General features: G+C 36.8%; 1 protein-coding gene across 2 annotated transcripts; it reads right to left on the bottom strand.

Annotated features, from left to right (window-relative positions):
• Positions 1-6: 6 nt before the first annotated feature.
• LOC102298535 lies at positions 7-10,425 on the bottom strand. 2 transcript variants are annotated; one of them, XM_042223855.1, is made up of 9 exons: positions 10,312-10,425; positions 8,953-9,071; positions 6,789-6,864; positions 6,487-6,628; positions 5,662-5,781; positions 4,848-4,973; positions 4,680-4,725; positions 2,076-2,227; positions 7-1,717 (listed from the first exon to the last, which is right to left on the bottom strand). In XM_042223855.1, exons 1-8 carry the CDS (start codon positions 10,317-10,319, stop codon positions 2,106-2,108), a joined length of 759 nt encoding a protein of 252 aa, XP_042079789.1. In that variant the 5' UTR covers positions 10,320-10,425; the 3' UTR covers positions 7-1,717; positions 2,076-2,105. The 2 variants fall into 2 exon arrangements, with proteins under 2 accessions (XP_042079789.1, XP_042079788.1); XM_042223854.1 differs by having other exon boundaries at positions 2,133-2,227.
• Between the last annotated feature and the right edge of the window lie 1,836 nt (positions 10,426-12,261).

The raw sequence follows: 12,261 nt of genomic DNA, 5'->3' as shown, positions 1-12,261 counted from the left end.
GGACAACACAAGGGGCATTAATAAACATCTTTGCTATTTAGTGCACAATATTTGAATAAACTAACAACATCCACCAACATAGAACTGTGGCAGTCAGTGCAACTGAGGTAGGTATTAACATCATGTCTAAGATAACTCACTTAATGGAGAGAATAAGTGAGTGGCAGTTGTTTTTTTTTTAAGAAAAGTAGCTTTTCTGCATTATCTCAGTCAGACTGTTTCTGTTTTCATCTATAATGTGTGACACTGAGCTACAAAGACTTTCACTTTCCACACTCCTACATGGGGCTGAGAGGTATTTACTCGGTATTTACCCGGCGCCTGTGATTAACCCCTTACATGCCGCTCAAACATAGACAGGTCTCAGACCGTGGTATAGGTCCCCAATATCGGGAGACTTTTAACGAGTACGAGTACTTTAGAAAATGTGGTATCGAGGCCGATACCGGTATGGGTATTGGTGCAACCCTAATTATAACAATTAGTCTCATTCCAGAAGCAAATACTTTCTTACTTATTATTTTTACACTGTAACTTTAACTTTAACCCATTAAGTTAATACGTATGCTTGTTATTCCTAATGGTACAAGTCCCTTGAAGACAATGGGGGCAGGGCTAAAAAGAAAGTTAAAAGAACAGCTGAATACATCTGAAAAATAAAATAAAGCATTAAATAAATATGCTACATACAATCATAACAACAGAGGCAAAAGGAGGCAAATGATAGGTAAGCAAGCACGAGCAACACACACAAACAATTAACATGAAAAGCAATACAACATAGCAGCAATACAGGAACGGCATGCAATAACAGACAGCACTGCACACTTCCTGTGTGTGTGATTACAGTGCAAACACTTTCTCTGTGTGAGTGTGGATAGTTTTGGCTGCAGTGTTTTCAAGTGCGGTCAGAGGAATAAAGATGCAATGATGGGCTATGCCGCAAGCCAGACTGTGCCCTTAGCAGTTGCATGTAACATTGCCATGCTCTGACCAGGGCAGGATAGTAATTTGATTGAAAACAAGTTGAGCAGAGCAGGTGAAGGGAGAACACATTCTGTACAAGAAATCATTTCAGTTTGGTGTCATCTGGTGGCACCATCAAGAATGAAACCAAACTGAAAAGAAGAAAAGAAGGAGATGCACAACTAACGTATCTACATTTATAACAAATCATATTTGTTACTATATTTTCATGCATAATTTTTACATTCAATGAATGTGTAGGTTATATAAACTGCACATTTATTACATACATGTGCAGTAACATGGCAAAATGTTTCTTTTCTTTGCATGCAGAGAGCAAACTACATTGTTTACTTTCACACACCGGATAAAGAGATTTGCTAACATATAAAAGATGCTTTTGGCTTTTTCTTTCATTAGTTGTACTAATACGATGAGCGCACAGTTACCCATGTTTTAGTCACTTTAATTTATAAATTTATATCACATGCGGATTTCCTGAATTGTTGTGTGTGTGGGTGTGTGTGTGGGTGGGTGTTTGTATGTGTGTGTAGCTGTGCAAGTTTATGGGTTTATTAATAGTTCATCACCATTTCTGATAAAGGAAACTGAGGAAACCGAAGATCTAAAGAAGAAATCTAAAACACTTATCTTTCTTAGAAGCTGTGCGTCTTTCAGTCACCACTATGACTACATTTTGCTGGGGTTTTTTTTAAGCTTGCTGTCTTTTGCCCCACATCACTTGACAAGCCTGTTTGAAGGTTTGAGGTAAAATTAAGGTAGATTGATTAATGGTCTGGCATGTCCTTGTGAAGCTAGCCAAACAAACATGTCTATATGTTAATGTGCCCCTCCCAAGCATGCTGTGCCAGAAATACATGGGGAAAACCAATTGACGGAGAATGGCTTCTTCTTCTTTTTTAACAGACTTATATGAGAACCACTCATCTGATGAACATCAACTCAGTAACACATTAACTCGAGACCCAAGAAATTCAGCTGCAAAGTTTGAAGCAGTTCAGATAAATGTTTGTTGACATAGGTGAGAAGAGATGGACAGACAGAAGGACAAGAGAGCTCTCAAATTCTTTACAAGATGTTGTATTTACACTTTGTTTTGCAGTTCACTGAATCCCTCTTTATATAATGAATGAGTCCAATCTTACTATGAGGACGCCAAAGTATGTGAGGTGGTTACAGGAACAGGTGATGTTAGTCTGACCACGTGTCCAGTGTGTGAGGCAGCCATCCTCACTAAAATCTGGTAAACAAAACAAACAGATCCATTATGCAAAAGATTAAATTTCTGAACATCAACTCAGTGTCGGGGGCCCTGAGTGAAAACACAAACCCCAATGAGTCCAACTTATGAAAGAAATAGGTGTCTTGCTGCTCAGAAAAAGATTAAAGGAACACTTTAAAAACACATCAGATTTTGAGGGGGAAAAGAATCACGCTGGTTATCTATAATGATATCAACTGGGTGATGTGTTAAGAATGAACAGATCCCACATTTTTTAATAGAAAGGGAAATATAAACCTACAGTGGGTTGAATACCAATTCAAAATGGTACTCAGTAGTTCGCAGTGTTGGGCAAGTTACTTTGAAAAAGTAATTAATTATAGTTACTAGTTACTTCTCCAAAAAAGTTAGTAACTGTAGTGTACATTTTTAACTACTTTTGATGTTTCCTCTACATTTCACCTTTAAAAACTATTTACTTTGCCTTGTTTGGTATCCTTTTCAGCACAACCTCACGTGTCTGAATTTACAGTTATGTTTTCATTTTGACATACTGTATTAACACAATTGATCTAAAATCAGACAAAAAACATAAAATCAGAGTAGAAAAAGTTATATTTTTTACTGTAACAACCACAAACATGTTTAATGAATGATATTTCAGAACTTTAAATGCAAATATAAATGATCAATTTTAAAATCCTATGCACAAGTTTTGCAAACAACAAATTCATCAATTTACCTTTTACCTTGATTTTTTTTAAAATAACCATTTCAAACTATTTACAGAACAACCAGCTGTTCTGCAGTCAATAAGATGCCACACAAATTATTTGTTCCACTCCAAAAACACAATTTCTGTCCACTATAAAGGAGAACATCACAGCCTGATACCTGCAGGCCTGACAGCAGCAGGTGTATCACTCCTTTTTCTATTTGGAGACAGCAGTCGCCTCATTGTTCTGACACACAACACAAAACTATCCACATCACTACACACTAACTACACAAGACAACATATTAACTACACACTCCAAAGACGCTAAACGTCACAAATCTCTCACATCTCAAAACTCTCTCTCTCTCTTTTTCTGCTGTCTTTCTCTCTCTCGCTGTCTCTCTCGCTGGGTTGCTCAGAGGTCTCGCTGCGAAACTATTGAGGAAAAACACCGCGTATATATTGTTTATCATGACTCTGGTTTTACGTGGCCTATCAACGCAATTTATAAACTGGTATAAATCACCTTGTTGCTTTGTCTTTAAGTGGTCATGTGATTGGCTTACCACGGCTACTTTACTCTTCCTCAGTCAAACAGCAGCACTCATGCGATTGTTTTGCCCCCTTAGCTCCAGGTGTTGTGCTAGACAGTGATCATGATCACCGTCCGCGGGAGCGCGCAGCTGCTTAAAGCTGTAGCGTCCAGATTACTTATGTAGTCAGCTACTTCCATGCAACTGATACAAGATGCGGTAAGCTGAACACAGCTTCAACTGTCTGTTTGTTGAAAAATAGTAACGGACCACATTTTCTTGTTAGTAACTGTAACAGCATTGTAACGATAGGAATAGTAATTAGTTTGGTTACTCGTTACTGAAAAAAGTAACGCCATTAGTAACGCCGTTACTTGTAACGCCGTTATTCCCATCACTGGTAGTTCATATGTCCCCCACATGCTTCTGTGCTTGCCTGACAAAGCTGGGGCATGCTCCTAATGAGACTGTGGATGGTGTCCCTGGCGATCTCCTCCCAGATTTGGACAAAGGCATCAATGAGCCTACTTGAGGATGTCGGGTCTGCTGGAAGTCGTTTTGTAGGCCTCTATCTGTGCTCTTCATGTTCTTCCTTACACAAAGGGCACATGTGGTACTTATGGATTAAGGACCTTTAACAGTCTTGTCCAGCTCTCTTAAAGTAACCTCCTGTCTCCTAGAATCTCTTCTATGCTCTTGCGAAGTGTGATGGGAGACATAGCAGATTTTCTGGCAATGACATGTCTTGATGCGCCATCTTGGAGGAGTTTGACTGCCTCTGCAACCTTTGTAGGGTTCATGTATGTCCTCATGTTAACAGTAATGAGAATGATCCCAGTCAAATGCAAAACTAGTGAAAAAACAGAATAGATGAAGATGGAAAGATATCGGTGTCCACCAACTGTAAAACCATTCTTTTTTGGGAGTTTGTCTCATTATTATCCATCTAGTACACCTGGTACTTAGGCTGCTTAGGCTGCTGCCCCCGCGACCCGACCCCGGACAAAGCGGATGACGATGGATGGATGGATGGATAGTACACCTGGTATTAATTTTATTAACGCCAAATTATCTACCCCCTCTGCTACTTAGCTGACCACACCTATAGCCCATAGGTTTAACTGACTTGATGCTGTACTCTGATTAAAAAGTGTTCCTTTACTTATTTTTTGAGCAGTGTACATTACTGTTCATGACAGATGTGATGCTTGTTACTTACTGCATGTTGAATAATTAAGGAAATGACACGAGGGTTTTTGAGTTTCCTATGACACAAACATATTTCATGTTTGTACAAAATGTACACCATATTATATGTATCAATTAATTATGCAATAAAGTAACACGAGGTAGAAATGAAATAAATGATCAAAAAAAGCATAGTTACGTCGATTTTCTTGGTAAACTCCATCGTGATGTTGATGCGCTCCTGCAGTCCTGATATCTCCTTGTTCTGCACACTCAGACCAACCAGTCTTTGATCATATACTTCATGTGGGCTTTCAAAAATGCTCTACAATAAAATGCAAATTTGTCAGCTGGTTTAACAATTTTGCAAAGACAGTTTTAATATTAGTTTCGGGGGGAAAAACACACTACTCAATGATCTAGATGCACTGTTTGATATTCAAATAATTTACATTTAGTTAAAAATGAGATTTTTCTTTCCTTGTGTACCCAGCTTCCTTCAAAAATATGTGTACTAATTTACATTTTATTAATCAATAAAAGGTCAACACATAATAAATACAGAGGCTAACAAGGGAATACATAACAGAAGGGAGACACAGTTGAACCTAATCTGACAAACAAGACGGGGAGGAAGCAAAACAGAATACTCTAACCCGGGACACAGGACTGTCAAAATAAACCAGGAAATACACAAAAATAGAGACAAGGATGACTGGAAACACACAAGGGAAACAAAGGAGGCACAGTAACAAAACCTAAAGACTAGAAATCACCAAAAACACTAAAGAATTACTAAATTAGCTAGAAATACATATTTCCTAACAAGTGATAAAAATAAGAAAAAAATATAACCTGAAATCCAAATGTTATTTCATTAGACTAAAACGAGGAAAACCTCGCGGTAGTTTAAATTTAATGTGTAAATGCAAAATTGGCAAAAATCCTATTGTTCTATAGCTCACCAAATCCTTTTCCTACATATTGTTATATAAGAAAATGTAGTTTATGACCTCGTTCATTTTAGGCCATTTAAACATGCAGAACACAATCTTGTTATTCGGTCCAGCATCCAGTTCTCTTGGCAGCTGGACAAGGACTTTACTGTTGAGAAGAGGCACATCTGGTGTTACCTGTATCAGCATCAACATGCCAAGAACAGAAAGAAAACAACTGCATGTGTATAGCAGTAACATAATGCAACTCTTGCTACTGACATTGTAAATAAAATACATTGATGTCATGGTGTTGCTGTTTGGAAAGTGAACTGAATTTAAAAGTTCACTTTCCCAACTTTTTCACAAAAAGTATAATAAAATGTAAAATATAATATTTTATAAGAAATATAATAATTATAATATAAAAATATAATGTTGATAACTATCCAGACCTTAATCTGCACATAAACTAATGCCCACAGACTTCAGTGAAATAAACAATGTGTAAAGAAAAGTGGGCTGAATTTTTCTTCACTTCCTTGCACACAGATTTGAGCTGACAAATAGAAATGGAGTAAAACACTCAAGGTAATGCCAAGACGTTGTCATAAATTTAATAAAAGCTTTCCTAGTTTGACGTTTATTTCCATTATTTCCTTTTTTACAAAGAGTTAATTACCTGTTCGAGGTAATTAAGTTCCCCATAATTACCTTGAACAGAACATTAGACTTGTTACAATGTATCAGACCTTAAAAAAGCAGGTCCTAACCAATATCTGACCCAACCTCAAAATTGGATCCAAATATCAGCTCAGTAGTTGGTAGGTATTTCTGGCTACACTTTGAGTCTGACTACAAACCATTGTTCAATAGGATCATGTGATGTTCTTTTTTTTTTACCTGTGTGTCATCAGCATAAATTTTAAGGCCTCCAAAGGTATCATTGGGTTTGTGCAGAAGCGCCACAAAAGTTTTGACACACACTTGCATGCTCACATTCACCTCTGTTCTCTCTAGAACACTTTCTAGAGTCCTAATGGCTCTTGGGGAGGAGGATAGGAAAATATTAACAATATTAATGATTTACATCCTTTAATTAATGTATTTTTTTTTCAAAATAATTAATAAACACAAAAAAACCACACAAATTTGAAATCTTGTTTTAAATACTGAAAATTTTGTGTAATAATTAAAATGTTTACGTCATAGCGTCAGTGCGGTTTCCAGTTCTCAAAACCTTGTCTGTATAATCCATACAACACTCTGTATGATTACGACCTGTAGAGAAAATGTAAGAACACACATTTTACCCTTGTACAATTAAACCACCCACATGTCCCCAGAATGTATGAAAGTTTAATCTTAAAACATTATACAATTTCATATTTCGTTATGAAGACATTTATAGGGGAATGGAGATGTGAGAAGCAGAGTTGAAAGGTTCATTTTTAAATGCAATATCACCATGTAAGAAAAATGGCTGTTCAAAACCAGTTATAGTATATAAAACATGAATTCCAGAAAAGTAGGGATGTTCGTTAAATTTTGACAAAGATGAGAACCAAAAGACTTTCAAATCACACAAGCTAATATTTTATTTACAACAAAACATAAATAATAGATGTCTGAACTGAGAAATTTTACATTTCAAACTTGATGCTTGATACAGGTCACAAACAATGGCTGAAATAGCAAGAAAGATCAAAACGTTTCAGCTGGGAGAACATCTAGCAGGTAACACGATAAGCTATAAAACGGATGTCTTACAGAGAGTCTCTCAGAAGAAAAGATGGGCAGTGGCTCTTCAGTCTGTGAAAGAGTACCTTAAAAGATTGTGGAATACTTCAAATGTTCCTCAACGTCATCATCTGCAATGCATGACATCATCAAAAGATTCAGAGAAACTGGAGATGCGTCTGTAACCATTTACACTGAAGGTGCTACAGTCTCAGTGCATAAAGGACAAGGCTGAAAATTTTTATTAAATGCCCGTGGTCTTCGGGCCCTCAGACAACACTGCATCATTCATCGGCATGATTGTGTCACTGACATTACTAAGGGGCCCAGGAAACCACTGTCGATGAGCACAATCTGATATGATATCTGCAGATACTAACTAAAGCTCTGTCATGCAAAAAGGAAGCCATGTTTGAACATGATCGAGAGGCGGCGTCATATTTGTGAAATGTACTGTTTCAAAATGGAAACGTTTTCTATGGCCAGACGAGTCCAGATTTGACATAGTTGGTAATCACAGACGTCTCATCCTCCAGGCTAAAGAGTGGGAGACATTCCAGCGTGTTATCAGCTTTCAATTCAAAAGTCAGCATCTTTGATGATATGTGTTGGAATAAATGCATTCAGTATGGGCAACTTGCGTGTTTTGGAAGAAACAGTGAATGTTGAAAGGTTTTGGACGCCCTTCTATTCGGGTTAGCATTGGAGCCACTTGTTGGGTTGCGGGAGTGGAGGGCATCACCAGTGACACTGGAACTGTCATCTGCAATATGTTCTTTTTTCTGTATATAAACAAAATCCTCATAAAAAGATTTATAAAATAAAATACATAAAGGTTTTAGAGCAACATATGATCCCTTCCAGAGTACATCTGTTTCAGGGAAGGCCTTTTGTATTTCAGCAGGAAATTGCAAAACCACATGCTGCCACTATTACAACAGCATTGCTTCATCGGAGAAGAGTCTGGGTGCTGAATTGCTATGCTTGCTTTCCAAATCTTTCACCTATAGAGGTGCATCATTAAATGAAAACTACATCAAACAAATTCCCACACCAAAACCCTAGAAACTCAAAACCTTGATGCCCAGACGTCTTCAAAATGTTTTGAAAAGAAGAGCAGATGCTACACTATTGTAAACATGTCCTGTAGCAAGCATCAAATTTAAAATGAGCTAATTTTGTGCTTAAAATTGAAAAATGTCTCGTTTTAAACATCTATTCTGTTATTTCTGTTCTGTTCTGAATAAAATATTGGCTCATGTGATTTGAAAGTGTTTTAGTTTATTTATTAAACTAAAACACTTGAAGAAATTTAAACTTAAAGAAATTTAAAGAACATTTAAATGAGGATTGAATCCTTTCTTCTAAAGTGTAGTAAAGTGATTTAAAGGGACATAACATTTTATGTCTGACATTTTAGGGCTGTGGTAGAATAGAAGAAGAGGAGTAGGAGAGAAATAAACACATGTAGCTAAAAGACTGACAGAAAACAAGCCGAGTTTATATAAACTCATAAAAGGCAAAAAGAAAAGTAAATAACTCACACCCCTTGCTTCTTGGGTTAGAATCTAAATTGTCTGCTGTCCCCAGATTTAAGTAATTATTTTATTACAGCAGTTAACAACTTACCTATGTTATATGTTATATTGCACATAGTCTCACAGGAACCCTGTCCTGACACCCAATTCTCATAAAGCATTTCATAAGACACAAAAGACATCAGCCACCAGAATATCCAGCTCTTCTTCCTGTGAAGAGACTCACATTTAGAATGAAAAAAAAATATATATGCTTTTCCGTCAAATGTTGTCAAAGTTCCTTTCAGATTTAAATTAGTTGATTCATTTAGATTAGCATTATTTTACAAAGCTATTCAAGCATTATGTTATTTGTCTTTTTTTATTTTGTTGCCATTATGATGAAGGTAGACAGAAAATCAATCCCACTGCATTTAAGGTTTCTAATTGATTAAAAACGGTAATTTGATTGTACAGTACGGGGAATGAAAAAGTGTTATGTTTTACTGTCTCACAGAATGTATGATTGGATAAAGGGATTTAAGTTGGTACTGAGGCATATAACCATATAACTGAGCCACAAGAGGAGGTCTCGGTGGATGGAGGGGTCATCAAACCTTTGGAAACTGCCCTTGCTCCTGTTTCAAACTGAAAGTCAATGTTCCTTTGATGTATGGCCATCCCATACCCTTAACTACATGTTTATTCTTAATTCTTTATTGTTTTCATTCTTAAATATTAGTAATACTTTTGCATTTCCACTAAAAGTAGGTGTAATAATTCAAGGAATGTCCCCACATCTTATATTCAAAAGACAGGGGCAAACCACCTATTACTGCAGATTGGAATGCAGCATGAGTAATGAATGCAGTGGTAATGTAACAGACCAGAACTTATTACATGTTATCAGTATCAAAACTGTTTATAACCATTCAGCAAACTGATTGTAAATGAGTAACAGGTTCAGATGTTCAAATTCCTCTAATTGGACACATGTGAGATGGTATTGGTTCCATGTCATAGCATCTTACATTGTACTGTAGCACACTAATCGATTTAATGTTATACTGTTAAACAATTTGAAATTCAAATACTACAAAGATATTTAAAGCTAAATTATCATTGTGGTCTATTTGACAAAGTAAGACCTTTAGTCAATGTAGAGATATTGAGACAGCCACCAAAGCTCTCACACCATCACCCTGAAGACTCATCAGTCAAAGTGCTACTCCACAAGATGTTTTCTATATGAAGATGTCCAGTTTTAGAGACGGCACCAACTTATTTAAAAAAAACACAGATTAAGAAATAAAACTTATACAACTTCTTCTCCTCCTACTTCTACTATTAGTAATACTACCAATAATCCTAATAAATACATTGAAATAAAATGTATATTTTTTTAATCCTTGTTATTAGCATCAACACAAAAAGTGTAATGTACTTTAAAGTGAACCAAAGCGTAGCCTACCTTTGCATGTTGCTGTGGAAATCAGTTCATCAGGACAGAGAACACAGCAGAAGTGACAGCAGGGGGGAAAAAGAGCTGAATAGGAAGAGGTGTAAAGGAAGTTGATGAAACAAATGTAAATGACATTCTAAGTAAGAAAGCGGAAGTATCAACTTGCTAGAAAGCTAAAAATACACGTCTTCCCTTCCTTGTCACTACTGAGCATGCAGCAAATACAGGATGACGTTATTAAGATATAATACTGAACACTGTTCACATTTTCAGCACTAAAACACATTCTTTTCAAGCTACGTCTTCCCTTAAAGCAGGTCAAATTGAACAGAAAGTACCATGAAGTACCATGAAATTGTGACAACTACCTTATTTGTGTATAAAATTGGTAATAAAACTGATCCAAATTCTGATTTCAAAAAGAGATTAAGCTGAACAATTTATGTATATTGGAATTTTCCTCCCGTTGTTAGAAGAATGAAATTCAAAGTTAAAGTCTGTGAGAAACTAGCTGTATCTAATCTCTTCGTGTTAAAGTTTTGCATTTTGAATAAAAACCTTGGTTTGCATTGCAAAGCATGAACAACAAAGTCATAGTGATGAAACCTGACATTGTCATTACCCTAAATTAAAGCTTCGTGCTAAAGGCTAGTGGACACATCTGAAGTGTGTCTACTCTGCATGCCTTTAATGACTGTGTGTTTGTGTCATTTCATCTATTTAGAGTAAAAATAGGATGACTAGGGACAAGGAAAAATAAATAGTTTCCTGGTAATTTCATTGAAATATTTTGCATTTAAGACTCATTAAAAGCAGATGCAGTAACAAGCTGGTCACAGTTAGGTGACCTTTTCCTATTTAATAATATGTTCCATCAAAAAAGGCTGTGCAGGCCCAAAGTGGGTCGGTCCAGATGAACTCTGAAGCTGTGTGGGCCGCACAAACCCAGACTTATCCCACATGTATCTCAAGTGGATGTGCCCACACAGTTACAGTAAAGCTGTAAGGAGCAGACATAGCAAAACTAGATGAGTTTAAATAACTTGGTCAATCATCCAAAGCAACAAACAACACACAAGAAAATTGAAGAGGAGTGCGAAGGCAGGCTGAAGTGGGTGGAGAGTGTCACAGGTGATTTGTGAAATAAGGACAGCAGCAAGAGTGAAAAGGGTGAAAGGGAAGGTTACAAGATGGTCGTGAGACCTGCTGTGATGTATGGTTTGGATGCAGCAGCTCTGAAAAAAAGACAGTAGCTAGAAGTAGACAGGGAGATTTTTTTGGGAGTGACCAGGGTGGACTAGTATAACAAAGAAGTAGATCAGAGGGACAACTCAGGTTAACCAGTTTGGAGACAAAGTTAGAAAGGCAAGGTTGAGATGGTTTTGACATGTGCAGAGGAGAGGTAGTGGATATGTTGGAAAAAAGAGGCTGAATATGAAGCTGCCAGGTAAGAGGAAAAGAGGAAGACCACAGACAAGATTCATGGATGCAGTGAACGAGGACTTGTAGCGGGTTGTTGTGATGTTAGGGATAGGGTGGCTCTCCACCATATATTGAGATATTGAACTTAGACAAGGACAAAAAATATGTCAGAAGCACATAGTTGTGTGTAAGCTAGGTGTTGGTGCTTTGTGTTTCATTGCTTGTCTTAGTAACTGCAGTTTTAGCCTTTTTCAGTGACATCATAAACCACAGGAAGATGAAGAAACCTGCATGGCACAAGAAAGAGCGAGAAAAACAACTGTTTAGACTTTATACAGGAGATGCAATGAGTACGCACATTTGAAAATGAGAGTAGTAATTCATCCGTGTGTCAGAATCTGCAGGATGTGCAGATTGTAGGTTGTGAAGGACCAAAATACAAGCATGTGGAGACAGAGTGCGTTAAACCTAAAGTGAGTCAATTTTTGAGTGAGTACAAAAGGAAAGTGAAGTCTAAAAATCTAGAATTTAAAAACA

Source organism: Haplochromis burtoni, unplaced genomic scaffold (assembly GCF_018398535.1).
Source record: "Haplochromis burtoni strain Fernald_Lab_line unplaced genomic scaffold, NCSU_Asbu1 Contig_121, whole genome shotgun sequence".
NCBI classification, from domain to species: domain Eukaryota; kingdom Metazoa; phylum Chordata; class Actinopteri; order Cichliformes; family Cichlidae; genus Haplochromis; species Haplochromis burtoni.
This window is presented reverse-complemented; position numbering and strand designations above follow the sequence as displayed.

What these genes read in the sequence shown, in the direction of transcription:
- LOC102298535 (XM_042223854.1), bottom strand. An exon ending in AACCGCACTGACGCTATGAC is followed by an intron (nt 6,629 to 6,788) that starts GTAAACATTTTA and finishes CTCCTCCCCAAG; the next exon opens with AGCCATTAGGACTCTAGAAA. An exon ending in AATGGCCTAAAATGAACGAG is followed by an intron (nt 4,974 to 5,661) that starts GTCATAAACTAC and finishes ATTTTATTGTAG; the next exon opens with AGCATTTTTGAAAGCCCACA.